Below are 26787 nucleotides of genomic sequence, written 5' to 3'. Positions count from 1 at the left end.
TTTAACAAAGTTCAGCAGCTAACAGTGCGATTTTTTATTTGTTTTAAACAGCGACGAGTTACATAGGAATTAAGTGAATGTTCATAGTAATTGAGTTTGATATATCTGAGTTTTACTGCATGCATATTAAATAAAAAGTAAAGCATAATACAAAATTAGAAGTCCTACATAAAATGTGTCTATGAAGTTTCATGGAAATATCTCTGCTGGTTTTAGAGTTGTGCTCCGGAAACGATTCTTACACAAAAATCTGCCATTTTCAGCAATGTTTCCATGGTTACAGAAAAAAGTACAAAAAGTGAAAACCTTAAAATAGCAAAAGGCACTACTAGACCATAAGACTAATATGCCTATGGAGTTCCGTGCATATATCTCAACCGGTTTTCCAGTTATGCTGCGGAAACGAACCTGGTACAAAAATAAGATATTTTCAGCAATGTTTCAATGGTTACGGAAAAAAGTGCAAAAAATGAAAACCAAAAAATAGCAAAAGGCACTACTAGACCATAAGAACAATGTGTCTATGAAGTTTCATGGAAATATCTCTGCTGGTTTTAGAGTTGTGCTCCGGAAACGATTCTTACACAAAAATCTGCCATTTTCAGCAATGTTTCCATGGTTACAGAAAAAAGTACAAAAAGTGAAAACCTTAAAATAGCAAAAGGCACTACTAGACCATAAGACCAATGTGTCTATGAAGTTTCGTGGAAATATCTCTTCTGGTTTTAGAGTTATGCTCCGGAACGAACCTGGTACAAAAATATGATATTTTCAGCAATGTTTCCATGGTTACGGAAAAAATGCAAAAAATAAAAACCTAAAAATAGCAAAAGGCACTACTAGACCATAAGACCAATGTGTGTATGAAGTTTCGTGGAAATATCTCTACTGGTTTTAGAGTTATGCTCCGGAAACCATTCGTACGGATGGACAGACGGACGAATGGAACCCATTTGTATATCCCCCGCCAACTTCGTTGGGCGGTAGATAACTATGCAATAGATCATGTTGTTGTCACTGAAGAAAAAACTTTACCTGTTTGGAATCGGCAATGTGGAGTCGAGTAGGAAAGCTAGATCAGGAGGTTCTAATTTGGACAGTACAGCTGTCCAACCCTCTGGCAGTTTTTCCCAGTGTCCATCCGTAAAAAAATCCTGTAAAAGAGATTATTTCATTTATCAATTAATATTTACATTTTAACTTTGCTTTGCCTCAATGAAACTAGTAAACTCCGATAATTTTATTTGCCAGTGAAGATGCTTGGTCACGGCTGACCTCTGACCGGCGTGAGAAACATTTTAACATTATTTCGTTTAATTCTGACCTAATTTTATGCCGCTTCAATTTTGAATGTTTTTTCAGCAGGGAGGCCTACTATTAATACTGCTGTACATTAAGAAACACAGACAGAAACACTTGATAAATTTATACTAGAAATTGTCAGTAGAATATGTACCTCTTTATTGATGAAACGGTGACTTAGGCTTGAAGCTCCAGAAACAAAATGCTGAACACAGGCTAGCTACTGTTGTAACGGAAAAGATATCACCTTTTGTCTAAAGTCAGACAGAAGGTGATATCTTTTCCGCTTCAACAGTGGCTAAACACAAGCCTACCCTACAGTAGGCTTCTGTACTGAACGCATTGAGGTTCACCACGTATAGCAGGCCTAGGCATAATCTAACGCCAATCCTTACGATAATTGTACTGTGACATACATGTAGAAACGATAGATTCTATGAAAAGACGCTCAAATTACAAATAGACTGATTTCATTGACATTAGGCCTACCGTCCATTATCAATGAAATAATGTTGTGACTCGCGAGTGTCCCCCCGGAGGGTCATCGAAAACTGCCAACATTTCGAATCAATGTTTCTCTACTTACTCCATTTAGAATTTTAATCCTAAAACTCCAGTTGACAATGAATTTATCACACTTCAAGAATAACACAGAATACTTCCAGCAATCTGCGATTAAATCCACATGTAACACATTTCTTTGAGCCATGAAAACACCATGTTATTTGACTGCATCACATACCATAGACACAGGGGTTGGGTGTCACACTAGGTATTTAAATGTCAGCTGAATATTTAAATGTCAGCTAAATGATTATCAGATAAATATACAACATTCAATCATTGAAATAGAGCTTTAAAAGGTTTCATTATGTATAAATACCAACTAGTTGGCATTTTCACCAATCGTCATTTTCTTTGAAACCGGATTACACATTCACTGCACTGCCAGTACTGCGCAGTATGTTTTCTATTTGAAGCGATATAAGAATGTTTTTGTAACAGAATTTAAGCCAATGATTTTTATACATGAAAACAGCATTCCAAATTATCGCTGTTTTTAATTGTAAAAAATCAAAAGAATGAAGATATTTTCAGTACTACATTTTGTGTTGCCTTGGTGATGAAAGAACTGACTGGCGGCTGTTCCATGGGTGTGCATGCATACATGTACTATAACTGATACAATGTTAATGATAATAATGTTATACCTAATACATAGAATTTGACTTTTTTCAAAATTTTAAATTACGTAACGTAAATATATGGATTGATTATCAATATTTCTGCTTGCATTGACTGATGAAGAAATCTTATCTCGTGCAAATGGTACATGAAGCAGTTCACTTCATTTTGGTTATGAAGTGGTTACTTAGGCCCTAGGGGAACATACATATGAAATTTGAGTGAGATCCCTTCAGCACTTTTTGAGAAATGGTGATTAACAAACTTTGAATTTCAAAATCCAAGATGACTGCCTGGCAGCCATCTTGTTGACCGATTGGTCCCAAAATGTACAATGCACAACTAGAGCCGTAGGGGAACCTACATATGAAATTTGAGAGAGATCCCTTCAGTACTTTCTGAGAAATTGTGAAAACAAACTTTAAACTATCAAAACCCAAGATGGTTGCCTGGTGGCCATCTTGTTGACCGATCAGTCCCAAAATGTAATATGTACAACTAGAGCCCTAGGGAAACCTACATGTAAAATTTGAGAGATCTCCCTTCTGTTCTTTCTGAGAAATAGCAGTAACAAACTTTAACAATCAAAATCCAAGATAGCTGACTAGCGGCCATCTTGTTAACTGATCCGTCCCAAAATGCAATATGAACAACAAGGGCCCTAAGGGAACCTACATATGAAATTTGAGTGAGATCCCTTCAGTACTTTCTGAGATTGTTAAAACAAACTTTTAACTATCAAAATCCAAAATGGCTGCCTAGCGTCCATCTTTCACCGATTGGTCCTAAAATGCAATATGCATAACTAAGGCCCTAGGGGAACATACATATGAAATTTGAGCGAGATCCCTTCAGCACTTTTGAGAAATGGTGATTAAGAAACCTTGAATTTCAAAATCCAAGATGGCTGCCTGGCGGCCATCTTGTTGACCGATTGGTCCCAAAATGTAAAATGCACAACTAAGGCCCTTGGAAACCTACACATGATGTTTGTGAATGAACCCTTAAGTGCTTTCTGAGAAATAGCGATAGCAAATTTTAACTATCAAATCAAAGATGGCTGCATGGCGGCCATCTTGTTCACCAATTTTCCCCAATATGCAATATGCATATCTAGAGCCATAGGGGAACCTACATATGAAAGAGAAAGATCCCTTCAATACTTTCAGAGAAAAAGCTATAACAAACTTTGAATATCAAAATCAAAGATGGCTGCCTGATGGCCATCTTGTTGACTGATTGGTCCCAAAATGCATTATGCACAACTAGTGCCCTTGAGAAACCTACATATGAAATTTGAGAAAGATCCCTTCATTGCTTTCTGAGAAATAGCGATAACAAGAATTGATAACGGACAGACGGACGGAGGGATGGAAGGAAGGAAGGAAGGAAGGACGGATGGACGGAAGGACAGACAGACGGAAGGACAAACAGACGGAAGGACAGACTGAAGGACAGACTGATGATGGTGGGCTAAAAATACATTGAAGCTGCCTTCCAATAATCATAGTGCACAGATTTTTGTATATTTAACATCATTATAAATATAATATCACATCATTGTCTCTGTAGACGGAAATGTCACATATAAATCAGATATCTACTGTTGTATAATAATAAGGGCAAAGGGCACGAAGTGCAAAGTATTGGTCACTGGTCATCTGATATTTGATACAAATTAGTTATGTCATTTACTAGCCAACTGATGTCTTTTGTTCACGAAATAAGAACATATTTAGAAATAGGTCTAATAGGTTTACACACAACACAAACAGATAGTTGAGTTCAAAAATTCATTAAAGAGAAGTCAACTTGTTCAGGCTTTCTATACATACATGTATATGGTTTGGAGTTCTCAGGGGCTGCTTATCCTAAACTTACATAATAGATCACTGACTACAAAGTTAATAGAAATTAACAAGAAAAATAGCACTACAACTACAAAGATTAGAATGGGGCGATCCCCGAGTTTGGCCGATCCTCAACCAAACCTAAGAGACTTGGAAAGTGAAGGGGCGATCCCCTAAAACTTGAGATCTCAAGCCATGGAGTAAGCAGCTGGTAGCAGGTGACCCGGCATGGACAAATCAGAATATCTAGGTAAGTGAACCTGAATTACGGGGCAACCCCAACAGGCACTCACAAGGCTAGAATCTGAATAGCTGGACTTACACCCAAAGTCTCACATCTACCTACAATACATTTAAATGAAAATCTAAACACAATGGACCCGTAATAATCCGGACCCCGATAGTCCGGAAAACTCACAATCTGGACGGCAATGTTAGGGAACGGATTTCTATATCGTTATACCCACAAGTCTGGAAATTCCGATTCCGGAACTCCACTTTGGGAACGGAATGTAATTTTTGTTAATAATAATGATAAATTCCCGCAATAATCCAGATTATTTGTTGTTGCCATGTGCCAAGAAAATCCAAGGCCAGCTACAGTCATGTGTGAAATACACACTACCACTTGACACTAGTACATTTTTGTATGTGTTGTCATAACAATGGCTGCCAGGTCCTAGCCACGAGCGTTTACCTGAACACCTTTCACATGGGTACATGCAGTCATGTAACGGTTCATCGGTTTTCTAAAGGAGGTCAAACCTCAGTGTTGTAATTGAGATAAAAACAATATATTTTAGCCACACACTTTTAAACATGCAGTTTGAGCTTGGGTACGGGTACGTATGCTGTAGATACTGTGACAAAAACCGGATTCAGGTGCGGTATTCCTAAGTATTCCTTGGTAGCGTGCAGGTAGTACCCAGCACCCAGGTCGCAGTTTCTGTCTTACCTTATATTTTGTATGATCCGTATGTTAGACTCAAGTCTCAACGATTGCTTATCCAGAAATAATCCAGTATAATAAAAGACTCAAGCCAGTAATAAAAGTTAAAGAGTATAACTGAGAAAGTCACAACATGTGTTAAATAAGAATTACAATCTCCATAATTCCAGTAATCTCACAGAGGTTAAGAGGTGTACTCTTGAAACTTATGAGTCTTTCCTGAGAAATCGACTATTGACATCTCACAGAGGCTTAGAGCCGTACTCTTGAAACTTATGAGTCTTTCCTGAGAAATTGACTATTGACATCTCACAGAGGCTAAGAGCCGTACTCTTGAAACTTATGAGTCTTTCCTGAGAAATTGACTATTGACATCTCACAGAGGCTAAGAGCCGTACTCTTGAAACTTATGAGTCTTTCCTGAGAAATTGACTATTGACATCTCACAGAGGCTAAGAGCCGTACTCTTAAAACTTATGAGAGTCTTTCCTATAAGCTTGTCATAAAATACATGTACAATGATAACTCATAGAGGCTAAGAGCTGCACTCTTGAAACTTATGAGTTTCATATCTTATAACCAAATAATCCAAGAAATAAATACTTAGACAACTCATAGAGGCTAAGAGCCGTACTCTTAAAGATGCCCCAATGCCGACAGAGCACAAATGAAATTCATCATTTGAACAATAATCGGTGTTTAATCGTGTATATATATGTCTTATTACAGAGAAAATAATATTAAATCATTTATCTTGCATTTGGTGCATGCGCAATCAGTACTTCATTCCATATAGGATATAGTGCCACGGAATTATTTCGGGATGCAATTAATTATTTTTCATATTTTTAACTTAAAGTAAAATTAGAAGCTCAAACTGTTCAATGGTGGTTTAATGGTGTAAAGTAAGTAACTTTTGTAACTAAAGAAATATACTAAATCATCTGCTTCTTTTTTTGATAGTGAAAAAATACCATTTGTCAGCGGTGGAGCATCTTTAAAACATGTGAGTGTCTAATCCTAACTCAAGAAATAACCAATTTCGTCTGGCGCTATTATCCTGCAAGAGCGTAGTGACCACTCGCTGGTAATGGTGAAACAGAAGTGGCGAGGCCCTGTGTTCATCCCTATTTGTAACCTTTGGGCCCCGGGCGAGACCAGGCCGCCCACTGATTGGCTGAAACCCTCGGTTGGCCTGTTTCACATCTGAGACCTTACACAAAGGAACTATAATATAATCCTTCCAATATTACAAAAATACACATTGTATACAATGCATCTGAACCTAAATCAAATACACAAATCTTCATAAACAATAAAACAATGTAAGTATAATAACAGACATTCTTTACAATATTTCTACAACGAATACAGTCGATACGCTGACTACGTCATTTTGACTTTTAATAAGTTGGCAGCGACGAACACATGAATGTCAGCAACAACATTTACAGCTAAATAAAGTCGTCTAACAATGAAATTGAAGGTATATCTCAAAGAGATAACTAACACATGAGTTTGTACATTCATTGTTTTACATCTAATATTGATTACTTAATCTTATATCGAACACATTCCACACACTAGTCATGTTTGTGTACTGACGTAAACAAAGATCAAGACCGTGATGTGATGTAAGCTTGTACATTATTTCAATCATTCTTGCATCTCAACAATTAATTCATACAATGCAATAACTCAATCAATAACAAACAATCTTCAGCATTTATATTTCTTTGTCCATAGCATAAAATTACCACACTATTTTCAAGTGTTATTTATGTCAGAATGTTCAAATATTCCACACAGTATCGTTTATGTAATCTGGAACACCTCGACCCGATCCCTGATCAGGTATATGCCTGAACCACAGGCCACTAACCTGTTTTGTTACTTCTTAAACATTGTACATTAAATGTAAACTGGAACACCTCGATCCGATACCTGATCGGGTATATGCCCTAACCACAGGCCACAAACCTGTTTTGTTACATCTTAACCTAACCACTGTATCGTAAATGTAAACTGGAACACCTTAATTGATCCGATACCTGATCGGATATATGCCCAAACCACAGGCCACTAGGCCTATTTTGTTATTACTGGTTTTGCATGCAGAATATATCACATTGAGTTTTAATTATCAAATACGTTTATTCAATATTCTTAACGTAATATTATAAAAAAATAAGAGCTGTTGGAGAACAGCAAAGCTCGCCTATTCAAAAGAAGTTGATGTTCAAGTATTTACTATTTAAACATAGAAATACGACAAATTAACAGACTCAAAAACCCCCTAAAGGGCCCCAAATTGGTTGTATTATCACGTTCAGCATCCATACACATTAGGAAAATAAAATCATAAACATTTATGATGACTTATGCTTAAACAATTGACAAAATAGAAACTTGCTCGAAAGCTTTAACATGGAAATATGACAAATTAACAGACTCAAAAAAAACTAAAGGGCCCCAAATTGGTTGTATTATCACGTTCAGCTTCCATACACATTAGGAAAATAAAATCATAAACATTTATGATGACTTAAGCTTAAACAATAGACAAAATAGAAACTTGCTCAAAAACATTAACGTGAAATGGGACGCCAACGCTGACGGCGACGCCGGGGTGACAACATTAGCTCCCCCTGTTCTTCGAATAGGCGAGCTAAAAAACACCTATAAAACATAACAAACAAAGTATTTATTATAATACATGAATATAACATAAAAGCCTATCATCGATTACAAGGTAAAGTGGAGTAACTCATACGTGACAATTTATACAAACTCTGTTCTCATTCCCACAAGGATGTTGCTGGCCAAATTTGGTTACAATTAATCCATGCAGAACTCTGGGACAATTAGTGGTGATTTAAATGATTCACCTCTATTTCCCCATTGGGCCCTGTCCCTCCTGCCCCAAGGGGGTTAGAGCCAAATTAATACCAACACTATTCCCCTTTGGCCCTTTCCCCAAGGATGTTTCTGGATAAATTTGGTTACATTCCATGCAGAACTCTAGGTCTAGTAACGTTTTAAATGATTTACGTCTATTTCCCCTATTGGGCCCGCCCCTTCTGCCCCTGGGGGGTCAGAGCCAAAATTCATACAAGCTCTGTAGTCTATGCCACTTCCCAATTATGCTTCTGACCAAATTTGACGGACGACGGACGGACGACGTACGACAGACGACGGACGCCACACCATGACATATTATGCCTTTGAGCCAGGTGAGCTAAAAAAAAAAGTGTGCCAATCAGTAACTGAAAATGCTACTGTACGTTATCCTTTTTTGGACCTAAGGAATTTGTTGAGCATCAATACTGCCGTTCTATTATAAGAGTGCAGCTCTCTGCGCGGCCAAAGGCTGCGTAGAGCGAAGCTCTACTAACCATAACACGTGTGAGCATATAGATTCCAATACATTCCAGTACCCCTTGGACTTTGAAATCGTGTCCTGCAGGAAAAGCCTCGCGCCTTCATGTAGGCAGCCATGTTTTAATTCTCGTTATCAGCACGACGAGATTTGAAATTTTCTGTACTATGTGAAATGTGTCATCGGGATATGCTTTAAAATTACTGTAAGTAGTTTTAATTTACACATATACAAGAACAACACAATAAATGTATTGGTCCAATATATACTGTGTATGTTCTCAAGCGCATGGCAACGTCAAAAGTGACATCACAAAACATACGCCAAAGATGACGTGACTGTGGCTACAAATTATATCTCAACGTCATTCTCTGTTGCCAGGCGAAAAATTGTGAAGCAACTGCTCATGTAAAATGGCTTTTAAGTTAATATTCAGGACAAAATGTAATTGTTAGATTCTGGTAAGAATAAATTGGAAGGTTTATCTTTCACTAATGTTTTCATTTAGAATTTTTCCAAGCGTTACTTGTTTGTAATCACGAGAGAGTGTGATTTTGTAATCACGCGAGAGTGTGATTTTGGATACTGTCTTGCGCGATGCTGGATCTTGTGTTGACTTCCTGTTTCCGGTTTTTGAGAGAGTTTTCTAGGGCAGCTTCCGTTTATTCGGAACAACCGGTTCGACCGTTTGTTAATGTCATTATTTCGAGTAAAAATCCAGACGGGCCTGCAGGATATAAAAAATCACCAGGTCCGTCTTTAATTCATAAACGAACAACCAGATCCAACCAGTCGAACCGCATAATCGAAAACGGACCAACTCTACATATATTGGATGATTTACATAGAATAATGTTACCTACTCCCATAACATGAGAGTCGACTGGTCAGCCGTTTTTTTATCGGACATTATTTTGCTGACTGTCGACTCTCATTTCCGAAGGCCTATTTCTTTGATGCAGCTTCCGACGTCAAATGAAGGCGGAAGGAAAAGTGCAATAATATCAATATTTCTTGCTCTAACAGTGATAACATTGATGTGTACTTACAGTTTAGGTATTAATTATCCCATTTATCTAGGAAACCCATAATTTGTGGCCTCATAAAATAGTATTTTAGCGGATTAGATATGATGAATCCCTTCCGTAACATTTTGACCTAGTTTTAAATATGGCGGCTGGTTACTACAAAAAACGGAACGTGAATTCAAGCGGGCAGAATGCAAGTAAAAGTAAAGGCAGATCAAACGTTTTGGGGACTTTGCAATTCGTTTTTTCTATTTACCGGGCGGATCGCTTTCATCATAAAGTTTTGTCTGGGTCATGAAAGTTTACGTTAGGAGATGTAAATATTTGTTTTAGATGAATTTTACGGCTGATTTTGTCAAAAAAATTGTTGATTTATGAAAAAGAGGTAGGTATTTGACATTGATGACGATTTAATTATGATTTAAACGTTTTATATTGTCACAATCCAAACTTTGAAAATGTTACCCTCAGCATCGGGTAAATGGCCTATCGGAAGTTAGAGGTTCACGACGTAATGTTCCAAAAGTGTCTCGTCGTGCTATACCTCTAACATTGTTGGAGTAAACGTTACCGAGACACCTCTATCACAAAGAGTTCGCTTCGCGAGCGGGCCTTCGGCCCGTTCGCTGCACTCTCTATTATCTACTTTCATTGATCATACCGATACGTAGGCGTCGATTATCCATCTGTATTCATTGATGAATTTCACGGTCTTCTCAATTTGTTTTTTCAAAAAATCCACAGTGTGCTCGTTGCATGATTGCAGATTCATAGCAGCCGACCCTCTAAACGAATCTCCAAAATAGAAGAGTTTCAAAGTAAGGCGCATTCGATAAGCCATCCTTGAGAAGTCAATTCGACAATATTTTGTCCACACTGCTAGAATAACTTCTTTGTCCTATTTCCTGTTTACAACTTTAAGTTATTCGTATCCTACAGACATATGTCTATATTATGATCCAATAGCCTTATATTGTTAATATCGAAAACAATTACTTTCTTGACCCATATCACAATATATCTAGTCATATCCACTCCCGGACGATACATAATGGCATATTTCAATGAAACATCAGATACAGAATATTTTATCTTACTTTTAGGGATCCGAATAAAGGTTGCAGTGACATCACGATTGCTTATATATGACTGAATGTCCTCATACCACTTACACAAACAGTATAAATCCAAACCAGAAAAAACTCATAACATAAAAAAACAAACCAGAAACGCATACCTCACCTACTTAGAAAAAATGATAACAGACATACCAATAGGCGAACCTCGATCCTCACAATGACAGAAAAGTAGGCTAGTGGTCTATGGCCAGGACGCTGCCTGGAATTATTACTATCATCCTGTTTTCTAATAGGGAGCCTTTTGTCATGTGCATTAATTTTTTAACATCGTTTGTCCCATCTTATAACATTATCGGTAAGATATGTTTTTGTTGAAACAAAAAAGGAAGGCATCTGGCCATGGTGTGCACCCAGACCCCTAGAAGCTCTCATTTTCTGTCGCATTTGGTTCTCCATTTGGTTTGATTTTCCACTTTTTTCTTTACCACACATTTTCTTAGGACAATAAAAAGCTTCTAGAAGCATTCGACGTCAGTAGTAATCTTGTAACTGGCGTTTTGAAAGTACGCACACATTTGTTAATTGATAGTCGGATTTAATACATGACTTTAATGCTGAATCAAAAATGTGTATTATATCATTTACAACCTGGAAAACGAAGGGCATGACATATAGTCACCAGCGAAGACTCATGGCCAGCTACAATTCCTTATACCACACCCCTCCCTTTTCTTTTATTTGCTAAGGATATCGAGATATAACCTGTCAATATTGAATATTAATGACAATAAATTATCTAATATATTGGGATTTTATCGGGTTTTTTTTAGGAAAAAGTAAACACTTGAAGGAATTTACATTGTACCTTTTAAGCAACGGAGATAAAATCTATGTTCATGCATGTATGTACCACAAAGTCGAATACATTAAGATTTTAAAATGATAACATCAAACGGTAAAGGTAGGAAATGGAGCTTTCTGTCAAATTCTCACTCTTTATCTAATTCCTTATTTTTTCCCCTTTTCCTTTCTCCCTCTATTTTTTCTTTCTTCCTTCTTTTCCTTCCCTCCCTCTTTCTTTTTCCCTTTTCTCTTTTTTCTCTCTCCTATTTTAGGGGGGGGGGGCGTACGCCGGGTCCGCCCCCCTATGGATTTACATAAAAACAACTAAGAAAGAGAACTCTGACATCACACGCCCTACGGAAAAACGGACAGCTGTTGACGGACACAACTCCTAAACCAACAATTCCAGTCTGCTTTCGCACAAGAACAGAATACAACCATACCTGACAAAGGACCTTCACCACACCCAATTATGCCAGACATCCACATAACACAACAGGGCATACACAAACTACTGAACAATATAAACCCGCATAAAGCAACTGGTCCCGACAACATTCATGGCAGAATATTGAAAGAACTCAAAGACATCACAGCTCCTATACTTACAAAAATATTTACATGCTCACTCACCACAGGAACACTTCCCCACGACTGGAAACACGCAAATGTCAACCCCATTTACAAAAAGGCGACAAATACAACCCCGCAAACTACAGACCTATATCACTCACATGCATCACATGTAAATTAATGGAACACATTATCACCAATGCCACCATGTCACATCTGGAAAACAACAACATACTTTACGACAAACAACACGGCTTTAGACCTTCCAGATCGTGCGAAACCCAACTGCCCACGTTCATACACGACCTTACACAAAAGCACGACGACAACACACAGACAGACATCATAATCATGGACTTTGCAAAAGCCTTTGACAAAGAGCCACACAAACGCCTTCAGTACAAACTCAAATACTACGGCATCACAGGTAACACACATGCATGGATTACAGATTTTCTTTCACATCGCACCCAGACAGTAATACTTGAGGGCAAACACTCACACAAAATACCAGTAACATTCGGAGTCCCCCAAGGAACCTGTCTGGGCCCATACTTTTCTTAATATATATCAACGATCTACATGAATACATGAAACACAGCACCCTTAGACTTTTCGCAGACGATAGTATCATTTACAAGACCATACACGAACAAGAAGACACACAGACAATGCAGGACAATGGGAACATCACTGGCTAATGCAATATCACCCCGACAAGTGCAATGTCATCTCCACTACCACCAAACGCAACAAAATCCACCACATCTACACTCTCCATAACCACTCACTTGAACACGCCAAAACAACCTCCAATGGGACAAACACATTAACAACATCACCGCAAATGCAAACAGAACACTAGGTTTCCTTCAACGAAACCTCACAATCAATTCACCACACATTATAAAGAACACGCATATAAAGCACTTGTCAGACCCAAACTAGAGTACTGCTCATCTATCTGGGGCCCACACAATACTGGCCACATACAACAAATAGAAAAAAACTCAACGCAGAGCAGCAAGATATCTTCAGTCTCAGACATGTTATACACACTCCAATGGCCAACACTACAAACACGCCGTCTACAATCACGACTCATCCTCCTATATAAAATCGATACATTGTAGCTAGTAAAAAGCCTACTGTCGAAGGATATGGTATCCCAATGAAGTGTAAACGTTATTATTGCTAATATAATAAATGTTATATAAAATGTAAATGATGTTAACTCTCTTCCCATGTCACATATTCATCCACTATTTGCTCGAATTTAGCATGCATGCATGTTATAAAAAGAATAATTATAAAAGACCAAATTACCTGTGTTTTTCAGTTGTCTTCAGTTTTACTATGAGAAAGTCCATGGATTGATATAAACGTCAGTGAAAGTAACTCCTGGAGTATCGAGAATGCAGTCAAAACCAGTACATGTATACGGTTTCAAAAGAAACTAGTTTTAAGTTTAGTGTAAGTCAAGCCCGTTGAAAACCCATTAGTCACCGCTTTGCGTGGGTTTCCGATGATGACTATCACGGAAACCCACGAGTCCCCGCTTTACGTGGGTTTCCGACGATGATTACCACGGAAACCCACGAGTCACCGCTTTACGTGGGTTTCCGACTATGATAACCACGGAAACCCACGAGTCACCGCTTTACGTGGGTTTCCGACGATGATTACCACGGAAACCCACGAGTCACCGCTTTACGTGGGTTTCCGACGATGATTACCACGGAAACCCACGAGTCACCGCTTTACGTGGGTTTCCGATGGAGACTTAATTCTTTGTAAAGTTGTGGAAACCAACAAAACAATAATATCGTTGTATGACAAAGAAATAATGCAAAAAATATTAATTTGAGTTTGATAATCTACGGTAGATATTTAGATGTATTACACCTGACTTAGTCAAACAATACATGTATAACAGAATCACAGGGACACGAATTAGTTCAACCGACGGCTACTATAGTAACATGTTATACATGTATGTATCATAGTCCCTGTGAATAGAATTAACTTAACTGTGCCTTTTTATAACCTTTTCATCACAGTCCGTCATCAAATTTCATTTCGACTCGAAAAACCACAAGAATTATGTATATATACATGCATATGTACATTGCCCATGAAAATCCATGTGACCACAAATCTAGATTTGCATGAGCGTTATTTAAGGATTTGTGCAGCCAAAATATTTTTTGATAATACGTCAGGATATTGCTTTTGATAAATAAAAAATCAAGTCCCACCCAACGAATCGCCTAGCTTTTAGCGCTACCGGTTGTTTTTTGTCGTGATTTACGGGTAGTGTCGACTACGGTTCAGAGATAATGAGCTAGGCGGTCACGTGGTCTCATGTGATGTCACAGTAGTCCACGACTACACTAGGTAAGCCTAATACTATACATGTATACAGTACATATACGTATACGTTAGATCTACAATTTGAGTTTTTCGAGTAAATGATTATTCTAGCTTTGTGATTCATTTTTTTATTAGTTTATGCTTTACAACTTATTACTGGTATCTAAGAACACAAATCATTTATCATATTATGTAATAGTGTAACATGTAAACGCTCATACACTAATACTACATTGCACATTCACACACACATACACACACCCATTTTATGATGTAGACATTTTCAGTTTCAAAACATTCCATTTACACCATTTCAAACATTCAAACAAAGCATTTATCTAATTTTAGTTTAGATAATTAGTCCAATTTGATAGCGATATATAAATATATAAATGATGTTCGGATCAGTCTGGACTTAGATTTAGATAGCATATTATGTAAAGTTCTTTGTAATAAAAAAACGGTATAATGTAACACTATCTTTTTACGAGTAAAATTACAAAATAAGCATGAACATATCTAGAATTCGTGTTTTTATTTCAAACTTCTGACATATTAATAACGATGCAAACACGGCACATTTTGTGAGTAAAAAAATAAAATGTGGACGGTTGTCAGTTATGTTATATTGGAGTAACATTACCGAACTTATACCGAAAATAATATGTATATCTATATTGCTGCCTTTGAAAATTTATCCATAACGTTTACTAAAAGCAGAAATACATCAATGATATTTCTGATATATGTTTCTAAATTACAGTATAAGTGCAAATTTAAATTCATTATTTCAAAATTATACTAAATCTTTAAAATAGTATTTCCATTGTCGATCCTTTTGTATATCATTCCGAGCTTTAAAGGATTTGTGCAGCCAATTTTTTTTTTTTTTTTTTTTTATAATACGTCAGGATATTGCTTTGGATGAATGAAAAATCAAGTCCCACCCAACGAATCGCCTAGCTTTTAGCGCTACCGGTTGGTTTTGGTTGTGATTTACGGGTAGTGTCGACTACGGTTCAGAGATAATGAGCTAGGCGGTCACGTGGTCAAGGTAAGCCTAGTACTATACATCTATACAGCACATACACGTATACATACGTTAGATCAAGGACGTATATGTGAGGGTCTCACTTATAAATCCTTGGTTAGATGTACAATTTGAGTTTTTCAAGTAAATGGTTATTCTAGCTTTATGATGTTGATATTTTCAGTTTCAAAACATTCCATTTACACCATTTCAAACATTCAAACAAGCATATATCTAACTTTAGATTAGATAATCAGTCCAATTTGATAGCGATATCAAAATGATGTTCGGATCAGTCTGGACTGAGATTTATATAGCATATTATGTAAATTTCTGTGTAATAAAAAAACAGTATAATGTAACACTATCTTTTTACGAGTAAAATCACAAAATTAAACATGTATATATCTAGAATTCGTTTTTTTATTCAAACTTCTGCAATAACTATGCAAACACGGCACAGTTTTTGCATTAAAATAAAATGTGGACGGTTGTTAGTTATGTGATATTGGAGTAACAGTACCGATCTTATACCGAAAATAAAATGTATATCTATAAAAGCATAAATATATCAGTGATATTTCTGATAAATGTTTTTTAAGTTACAGTATAAGTGTAGAAATCATTATTTCCAAATTATACTAAATCCTTAAAATAGTAAATTCCTTGTCGATCCTTTTGTATATCATACCGAGATTTAAATAGTGTGATATATGAACATTACTTAGTGATATTTAAATAAGTATATTTAGTGTGGTAATGTTGTAACCCTTCTTGTATAACTATACATGTACATTTGTATAATCGAAACGGTGAAAATACATGTTTAGAATTCTTACTAATACCTTAGACATTACGGAAGATTGCTATATGCCAAGAATTAGTAATTACAGTACTTGACGTGAATAATTATTAAGGTTAAACCTTTAGTTGAAATAGTTCTTAGAACCATTTTTGTTTCTGATAAGTCACCTTCAATTATTGTTTTACCTGTGTACGATATATATATGTAATATATATTCCTAGGTATGATCAGGGATATTTTATTTCCATTTGCTTTTACATCTTCATTTTAAAAATGGAGATAAAAAAAAAAAAAAAACTAGAGCATAGATGTACGGAGTTTCCACAATTCAAATCACAATCCAATTAACAGATGTCGTAACCTGATTGACAGTAAGACAATAGCAAATACCCGATTTAGTCCACCGAATAGCAAATTGCCCGCGGCCAGGTAATTACAGGTGAGTTCGATGAATGGCGTTGTGTACAGGTAAACAGCATCCTGGTCCAGGTATTACATAACCATCAAACCAAAGGCATGGCTAATTATATATCTATAAAGGTTTATTTATTCGTATATCGATTAAAAATTATGCGTTTAAAAAAATAGTTTGTTTTGCTTAATATTTCAACATTTTGATCTTTTATAATTATATTAAAAATAAATTCTTTCTACCACATGTTGAAACGTATTACGATATTGTAATAAATGTATCTCAATTTATTCGGTTAGCAACACACAACACAATGTTTGTAATGATCAATCATCGGTGTGTACGTACGTCAATACTTTCATTTTACAGTCACATACTTTGCAATTCACAATGTATCAAAGATACAGACTACAAGAAAATATTATCTAATTAAAGTTTATTCGATTCGTTGCTGAACTCCTTGACAAAAAAAAATGAAAACTTTTATTTCTGTGCGGATTTTCTTTCATAATTACACGAAGATACATGCTATTAGAGCATAAATTAGAGTATTTGAAACATCGAATTTCACTCATTTAGTTATTTACATTCGAGCCAAAGTTATTGTACGATTAACTTCACTCAAAAGTAATCATAAAAAAATCGTTGATCGGCTTTTCCTGTGACCATCGATATAAGTGATAACACATCAGTTATAGTACAGCTATAAGCCACGGACTATTTTGACGTCACACGGTTTAAAGCTAGAAAAATTCCGGTCGCGCGCGGCACGGAAAGGTTTCTACACGTGCTAATAAAGCCATTTCCAGCATAAACTGAAATTATGATTTTTGACTGAACAAATCCTTTAAATAGTATGATATATGAACATTTATCGTATAATCCAAAAAGTAACCACATAAAGTGTTAAAATGAAATTACTTGTATACAGGCATTATAAATAGATATAATATCTCGTACCTTTTAAAAATAAACTTAGTGATATCTAAATAAGTATATTTAGTGTGGTAATGCTGTAACCCTTCGTGTATGACTATACATGAAGATTCGAAACGGTGAAAATAAATACTTAAAATTCTTATAAATTACGGAAGATTGCTATATGCCAAGAATTAGTAATTACAGTACTTGACGTGAATAATTATTAAGGTAAAGTTGTATGGTCTATCACTTTCGCTCTTTTTGTCATAGTAAAAACTGTATAAGTGTTATACGCATTTTTCTCCGTCTGTCCGAGGTTTAAACTTGAAGTATTTTAATTATAGAAGTGAAAAATTCTTTTTAACGTGTACACGTAAAAAATAGGCTCGAAAGATGCCGAATCATTCCGAACTCTTTCGAACATCGTCGCGACAATCTCGAAGTAACACGAGAGTTGTGAAACCATGAGAGATGTCAACAATTTTCGTTTACAAAGAAAAATTAATGCTCGCACATTACAATTTTTAATACACACAATATTGAATTATGGCAATGTGTGAATTAGATGTTTCAAATACTCGCTCTGTGGACATAAACCAGCACGATTTGCTCATATTAGCCAGAAGGAAAACGTAAACAAACACATGTGCGCTTACGCTAGTTACCTGGATCACCACGTGCAGGACGTGTGGACGTCAGTCACGTGATACGATTCGGAATTCCGACAAAACCCGAAGGTACTGAATATGGCGGAGATTGAAGACGTTTTATTCAAAACCAGGAATATATGATCCCTAGATTTAGGCTCTTTTATAGACTGACATGTGGTTTTGGGGAGCTAAATCATCAAGGTACATGTCCATATTCAAATGTCGAATGTTAAAACGACATATCGTTACAGTGAAAATTACAAGAAATACAACTTTAAACCTTTTGTTGAAATAGTTCTTAGAACCAAATTTGATTCTGAATAAGTCAACTTCCATTATTGTTTTACCTGTGACATATACCTATATGTGTAATATATATTCCTAGGTTTGATCAGGGATATTTTATTTCCATTTGCTTTTACATCTTCATTTTAAAAATGGAGATGACAATAAAAAAAAAAACTAGAGCATAGATGTACGGCGTTTCCATAATTCAAATAACAATCCAATTAACGGATATCGTAACCTGATTGACAGTAAGACAATAGCAAATACCCGATATAGTCTACCGAATATAGGTGATTTCAATGAATGGCGTTGTGTACAGGTAAACAACATCCTGGTCCAGGTATTACATAACCATCAAACCAAAGGCATGACTAATTATATAACTATATCGATGTATCTTCTCGGATATCAATTAAATTGAAAGCGATTGCACGGTCTGAAAAAAACAGTTTGTTTTGCTTAATATCTCAATATTTTGATCTTTTATAATATCAAAAATAAATTCTATCTACCACATGTTGAAACGTATTACGGTATTGCAATAAACGTATCACAATTAATTCGATTATTAACACACAACACAATTTTGTAATAATAAATCATCGGCGTGTACGTACGTCAAGCATCCTATCCTAAGTGATGCTTTAAAGATGCTCCAACGCTGACAAATGGTATTTTTTCACTTTCAAAAACAGGAGTGGACGATTTAGTGTTTTTCTTCAGTTACAAAAGTTATTTAATTTACACCATTACCACCATTGAAAAGTTTAAGCTTCTGCTTTTATTTAAAGTTAAAGATATGAAAAATAATTAATTGCACCCCGAAAAAAATCCGTGGCACTATATCCTATATGGAATAAAGTACTGATTACGTATGCAACAAAGGCAAAATAAATTATCTTATAATGTTTTTTTTGTGTTAATTAAACATATATATACACAATTAAACACCAATTATTGTTCAAATGATGACCATTTATGCTCTGTCGGCGGTGGAGCATCTTTAAATAATCAAGGATTTCTTTAATTGTTACGTAAAATTTCATTTTACAGTCACAACCTTTGCAATTCACAATGTATCAAAGATACAGACTACAGGAAAATATTGTTTTATTAAAACTAATTCGTTGCTGAACTCCTCGACAAAAAATCCGAAACTTTCTGTGTGGGTTTTCTTTTATAATTTCACGGAGATACCTGTAATAAGGCCTAGATCATAAGGGGGGGGGGGGGGGGGGGGGGGGGGGGGGGGGGGAGGGAGGGGGGGTGTCAGAAATTTTGACCTCGATATCGATGGCTTACTTATAGGTTATTCCGGTCGCGCGCGACAAGGAGAGGTTTCTTTGCGTGCTAATGTAGCCTTTCCGGCAGAAACTGAAATTGCCATTTTTGACTGCACAAATCCTTTAAGACCAAACGTAAAAGTCGCACTCGAACGAAAAAGGCGTTGAATTCTAAATTTCATTTTAATTAAATGAAATCAAATTTATGTTCACGTGCACGCAAGGACATACACAACGGTATATCATTTTTAGACGTTTTAGAAGTCTAGACCAATAATTGGTAAAAAGCATACTCTACATAGGTACGCAGTCAGTCTAAAATGGTCTATGGGCACTCTGGTGGGTCCATAATTATACAAACTGTAACTAATTCTCAGATCCCTGTGTCTGGTGGGTCCATAATTATACAAACTGTAACTAATTTTCAGATCCCTGTGTCTGGTGGGTCCATAATTATACAAACTAACGAATTCTCAGATCCCTGTGTCCGGTGGGTCCATAATTATACAAACTGTAACTAATTCTCAGATCTCTGTGTCTAGTGAGTCCATAATTATACAAACTGTAACTAATTCTACAAAACTGTAACTAATTCTCAGATCTCTGTGTCTAGTGGGTCCATAATTATACAAACTGTAACTAATTCTCAGATCCCTGTGTCTGGTGGGTCCATAATTATACAAACTGTAACTAATTCTCAGATCCCTGTGTCTGGTGGGTTCATAATTATACAAACTGTAACTAATTCTCAGATCCCTGTGTCTGGTGGGTCCATAATTATAAACTGTAACTCATTCTCAGATCCCTGTGTCTGGTGAGTCCATAATTATACAAACTGTAACTAATTCTCAGATCCCTGTGGTCCCTATCGTTTCAAATAATTGTTTCTCAGAGTACATAAAACTGTATGTCAGATCCTGTGGTCCCTATATTAATTGAGTAATAAACCAGATTAACCAGTTAAATTATCTGTTTATTATATAAGTAATTGGAGTGATCAGAGACTTATACGCCAATATCAAAAAAATCAATATAACGTGCTAGCCCATTACTTACCCGGATGTACCATTGTGTATGCCAATGCGTGCATGCGCACGTGAAGATAAATTCATTTAATCAAAATGATAATTTAGAATTCAACGCTTTTTTCGTTCTTGTAAAGTGTTATGTAAATAACACGAGGCGATAGTTTATCTACAGGTAAATAACAATTATTATAATAATCAGTGTAGTAAAAGGTAAATGACAAATACCGTGATAATCTGGGCGGGGGAAGGGGGGAGAGGGCGGAGGGGGTAATACATGCAAATAACAAGCTAACTCACAGAGGTACTCTAATAAAATGCTGGAATAGATTATAATTCTTCTCTTAATTTTGATTATGATCAATATAAAAATGAGTTATCGTTTGTATAGTCCCAATCGCTTTACACATTCTTTCCTACGTATATTGCTCTACAAACTTACTACCATGCAGTTTTAAAGCTTGTAATAGCACCATCCGCATCACTATAGGGTAAGGATCCAAACTATTCCATAAACCCGCATTTGTTATGTCTTCTGAAACTTAATCTTTTAATAAGCACAAGGATTTAAAATAAGTCTGCGTCCTTGATAAGTAGTATATTATATATTATCAGAGAAATTATAAACACATATATATATACATATATGTTTCAGAAGAAATCTATAAATGAAACATATGCACTTTATCAAGAAATAATTATATATTCGAATTTACAACTTTATACAGCAAATGGTGCTTGTAGGCTGTATTCACAGCAAAAAAAAGATATATTTTCAATATAGCTGCCAAATGGGTCACTTCAATTATCTAGAAATGAATGATAATGAAGTCACGCATAAGCAAAGTACCGAAACGACCTCCGTGTTAATATAGCGTCGATCCAAAACATAGCTGATGTTTTGTTTGATGACTACCTGTACATGTGTATAACGTCCACCTGTCTATAAAACCGATTAGGCCATCTTTATTGAGACCGCCTGGCGGTCACTAGTTTCTGTGCTATTTTTAACGGCTATATTTTTGCTTCAGATATAGATAGTGGAAATTTATATGTAATTCTGTTTATGCATTGAGCATATATTGCAGTTCGTTCTCACCCACTCTTTGACCATCCTCGATATTCCAGGGGTTCCGATCACTTACGATCTCTACACCCCTGGACTATCTCATCGTAAAACTGGAGGCAACAGAACAGAACAGGTAATTTAGTCATTTGATGTACATCAAAAGAGCCGTATAACGGTACACTGTGGTTGACTATGTGGCTTTGAAGTTTGGCGTCGCTCTCTCTGTAGTCTTCAAAGGAAATCTTTGCTGGTCTGTGATTGGTCAAATATTTTCAGCTGAGCTGCCTTCAATTTCACTATGAGATAGTCCAGGGGTGTAGAGATCGTAAGTGATCGGAACCTCTGGAGTATCGAGGATGCTCTTTGACATTCTGATCCTCGACATAACTTTCTGGACCAGACAGACTTCAGAAAAGTGTTCCCATGTTTCGAGTGGTTTCCATGTCAACTGAAGCTACAAGATTGGTTCAATTGTAGTGACAGTTTTCTAATTTTGCAGTTTCAGTTTGTAACCACTCAAACTATGCATAAATTATGAAAATGAAGAACAATTTTTGTCATTTTTTGCTATGTTTACGTTTTAAAAACCATAGAGCTCATCCTTGAACGATCTTTATTTTTCTCCTTTTTACATATTCTCAGTAAATATTATTTTTGTCCAAGGATGCGCTCTATAGTTTGAAAACATTGAATTTTATAATATTTTATAACATATTACACAATTACCTGGATGTATATTTTAGTATGATTTTTAAATTCGGGATGACTATTGCATGTACAAGTAAATGGTCGTAAATTTTCCTACATTGGTACTTAGTAATAATTGAAATATAAAGGCGACAGTTTCATAAATATTGAACTTTGTTTATTCAATGTCACACATCATCAGTTTACATGGATACGTGGTATTTTCAGTTGTGGAATTTTTGGGATGATTGAGCATTATGTGTAACTACAATGTAATTAGGTAAATTGACAATTACTGACACGGGCATTATTAAAAAAAAGTTCACTCGAACAGGTAACAAGGAATTCGCGTTATTGAATATATGTTAAACACACTTGTATAAGCCTAAAGTGTCGTTGTTATTTCAGGGTTGATGTTTGTTCGAAATATAAAGACGAGTTTCATAATATCTCACGCATTTTTTCTGGATGAACTTACGAATTACTGAACCCGGATTATTCCAGAATTAATAATTTCATTACATGTATTAATTGGTTTTTCATGCTTTTACATTATTATGTACATAATGTTTTGTACGTGTAACATTGAATTCGCGGTTACTAATGAGTATTTCAATAATGTTACACGTGTATGCCACGTTTTCGATACCTGACAGCGCGTGATACATTTAAAGGACAGCCAATGAAAATCAAGCGACGCATTGCACGTGCATTTTGGGGTAGAAAAGCTGTACCCGGTGATACTTCGTCAGTCCGGCGCCGTCGTCCCTGCTCTCCAGTGGTCACCCGTTGTGGCTCACAGCTGAAGTCCAGTGAAGGTAAGTCTATTTTTTAACTCTTGGGAATTGTTTTTAATGCTTAGTTATTACAGTTTCTGGTTAAATACTAGTTACGCCTAATTGCCATTTAGCAAACGAATTGGGAGAGTTTCTCGGTGGATTGAACATCATACTTGGCCAATTTCCATAAACGATACTGGAATTATTACAACAAGTTACATTGTTCCTTGCACGTCCTTGTACAGGTGTCGGAATGTCAAAATGTATTCATTTGGGAAACAAGTTAGGATTTGTTTGTTCCTTTTTCGATACGAATCTTATTTTGCCGAAAAAATTATGGATATGAAAACACAAATGAAGATTTGAAATTGCTAATTGCCATCAAGTTGTGTTTTATACGTGCTAAATACCACGTGATATATCGTGAACGTGCAGTATACTTTACCGTTCCTTTAACGCAATGGAATGCAATTGAAATATCATGAATACCGTGAACGCTTTTAAATATGGAAGTATCTTATTTTAATGAGCCACGTAACTATATACTTTGTTGAATTTGACCATTATTTGAAGCGAGGTCAGTTTAGAATTGACTGTTTTCTATAGACCAAAGTTACATCTCCGATTTCATTTTAAGTTGCATTGTACAAATTGTTTGCAAACTCCCGACGTATTACCTCCATTTTGGTTACGCTGTAAAATACGTTGCCGACATTTAAAAATGTGTTGTGCCACTGTACACGCGCTCTCCCGGTCACGTGTACACGCGCTCTCCCGGTCAATTGTACACGCGTTCTCCCGCCAAACAACTTCTATAATTGGATGGTAATTTCGCGACTGATAACTATTCAACAGGCGAAATTATATGTTCTCCTTTTAAGTCTCACATATAGGGTAGGTAAATGTTTAAAAGATTTCCCACAGAAAAAAATCGTACACATTGTCGTTCGGGTGTTAAAACCTTGTAATAGCAAAGTGACCCAACTTTTTTTTACGAAAAGCAAAATGCAAGATATTATAATTACAAGAAATGTAGGCTGAACATAGTTTTCATTGTAAGAGAAAGAATCAAGTATTGTAAAACCATGCAAGTCTACTATTTCTAATGTACATAACTTGGTCATTTGGCTGTAAGTATTGTAACTAAAAGAAATTTTCAAATATTGCTTATTTCATAACCATTGCAATTAAATTCAAAACATTACTGGACATTAGTTTCCTCCAATTTAAACGAATTTTAGGAATGTCGGCCTTATATTCATTTATCTATTGATCACCATATATTTGGTTAAAATATTATGTTAGACATGCAGGCCTCATAAATGCTCCTTGAAACATCATATAAGCTCATCTCTTTTTCAATTGATCATTTCTCCTGACATACAGCATTGTGTATAAACAAGTTTTTGTTGCACACCACGGCCAATAAAATTTCTATAGATAACATGAGGACATCACAACTTATGTTTCCATTGCTGTTGTGACTGCCAAGTTTTTTTATAAAGTGAGTGACTGTTTTGTGTATGAAGATATTTATATTTATTTTAATAATTATTGGCATTATAATTCAACATTTGTGTAAAAATTGATGGATTAATTAACAGGATCTGCCTTGTAGACTATAGATAAGTAAATTGGTGATGCTAATCATTAGAGTTGTCAAATGAACCATACAGCCCTAGCACCTTTCACTGCCCATTGTGTAGATACCGTCCCGTCCCCATGCCCCAAGATGGCAATTATTCTAACAGGGGTTATGTGGCTTTTCTATAGCTCCTATAGAACAAAATTATGATCAAGCTGGCTTCTGGACACGGATTCAAAGTTTAATTACTCTAATTACTCTTTGATTACTTTCTTTTAATGCTTTCACAAAAGCCAGAAGTTGATAATCTGAACTGGCCAAAAAGGGCCTATACTACCTAATGTATTCCAATATAATTAAGTATTCCATAGTACCCTAATATAAATATTTTATCACAAGGCCCAGTTGAAACTGTCCCATGCTCTTATATTGCCTATCTTGTTATAGGCTTGTGAAATCTGGGATTGCGAAAACCAAATTAAATTTATAGCAAAAATCAATACGATCCAAATTTACACAAATGTTTATACTGAAGTATAGGTTACAAGTTATTAAAATTGTTTTAAATATAAATATCAGGTTGGGCACATGTACATTTATTGCTAATATAGCGATATATGGCTATAATAGCTATTTATAGCTATGCAAAACTGACGATAAACAACATTTTTGAAGATAAATGTTTCCGCTCTAAACAGACTCCTGAAACTTGCAGTGGTTGTTTATAACGGTCATTCAAACATATTGAAAGCAGTTTTGATAAGGTATAATTAAGCTAATTAAGTTAATTATTGTTCTATTGTTTCGAACGAAAAGTCATTGCATAGTGTTTAAATTATCCTTATTGATCATTTTATACTTAAACTAATACTTGCAATTAACAAAATTGTACATTTGTATCTTATAATGTATCTTCTCATATATTATCTGGTTCAAAGTTACCCGAGTTGGTGTTAGACTTTGAAACAGACTATAACTAAACTTCAAAGGGTTCCCTACATAAACACCTCCCTTTGTCTTTACCAGAGTTGGTGTTCGGAGAATTTGCCATACATATTCCCTGCAAGTTTCAAGAGTCTGTTCTGAGCGCAAACATTTTTTATTTCCAGAAATGTTGTTTTTCGATAGTTATAAATAGCTATTACAGCTATATCACTATAATCGTAATAAATTTATGTGTGCCCAACCTGAATATACCATGTAGTGTCAAACCTATTTGTATAAATGAATTTATTCTTGCATGAATAGAACCATATTTGGTAAAACTTGGTTGAAACAATAGTAAGTTAGAAATCAAGAATTCCCTTTAGAAACTAAGATTGAATGATAGTTTTTTTTTATATTTGACATAGTCAAATAATTTCCTATAAATGTCAAAATGACTAACAAATCTTAACCTTCATTACTTGCGAGATTTGGATTGGATAGTCTTTATAGAGAATATGTTCACATGTACATGTAGGATATATAGCCGAATTGATACTCTGATGCTGCTTTGTTTCATGCATTTTGTATACAGATTAAAGAAACGGTTCCAAACTAAGACTTTATATGATGTAACTATAGTGTTTTCCCAATGATTGTCTTTTCGATTAGACATCAATTATAAACATAAATTTTGATTTATAAACATAAATTTTGATTAATCACTTATGATGTATCATCAATGATTAGTATCAAAACAGAAAGTGG

The 26787-nt window shown here is 35.6% G+C and overlaps 2 protein-coding genes across 2 annotated transcripts in view; one reads left to right on the top strand and one right to left on the bottom strand.

Annotated features, from left to right (window-relative positions):
- LOC138334059 (methyltransferase-like protein 25B) overlaps nucleotides 1-10535 on the bottom strand; it is a 39601-nt gene extending 29066 nt beyond the window's left edge. Inside the window, exons 1-2 of the mRNA XM_069282774.1 lie at nucleotides 10355-10535; nucleotides 1036-1154 (exon numbers count right to left, since the gene is read on the bottom strand). Of these exons, the coding sequence (XP_069138875.1) occupies nucleotides 1036-1154; nucleotides 10355-10534 (299 nt within the window). The 5' untranslated portion in view covers nucleotide 10535. The remainder of the gene's footprint in view (nucleotides 1-1035; nucleotides 1155-10354) is intronic.
- A 1860-nt stretch (nucleotides 10536-12395) lies between these two features.
- LOC138334058 (uncharacterized PE-PGRS family protein PE_PGRS54-like) overlaps nucleotides 12396-26787 on the top strand; it is a 57777-nt gene continuing 43385 nt past the window's right edge. Inside the window, exons 1-2 of the mRNA XM_069282773.1 lie at nucleotides 12396-12615; nucleotides 23388-23549. Coding sequence (XP_069138874.1) covers nucleotides 12396-12615; nucleotides 23388-23549 — 382 coding nt within the window. The remainder of the gene's footprint in view (nucleotides 12616-23387; nucleotides 23550-26787) is intronic.

This window comes from Argopecten irradians, chromosome 10, assembly GCF_041381155.1.
Source record: "Argopecten irradians isolate NY chromosome 10, Ai_NY, whole genome shotgun sequence".
NCBI lineage: Eukaryota > Metazoa > Mollusca > Bivalvia > Pectinida > Pectinidae > Argopecten > Argopecten irradians.
The sequence above is the reverse complement of the archived record's forward strand: the minus strand, read 5'-3'. Positions and strand labels throughout refer to the sequence as shown.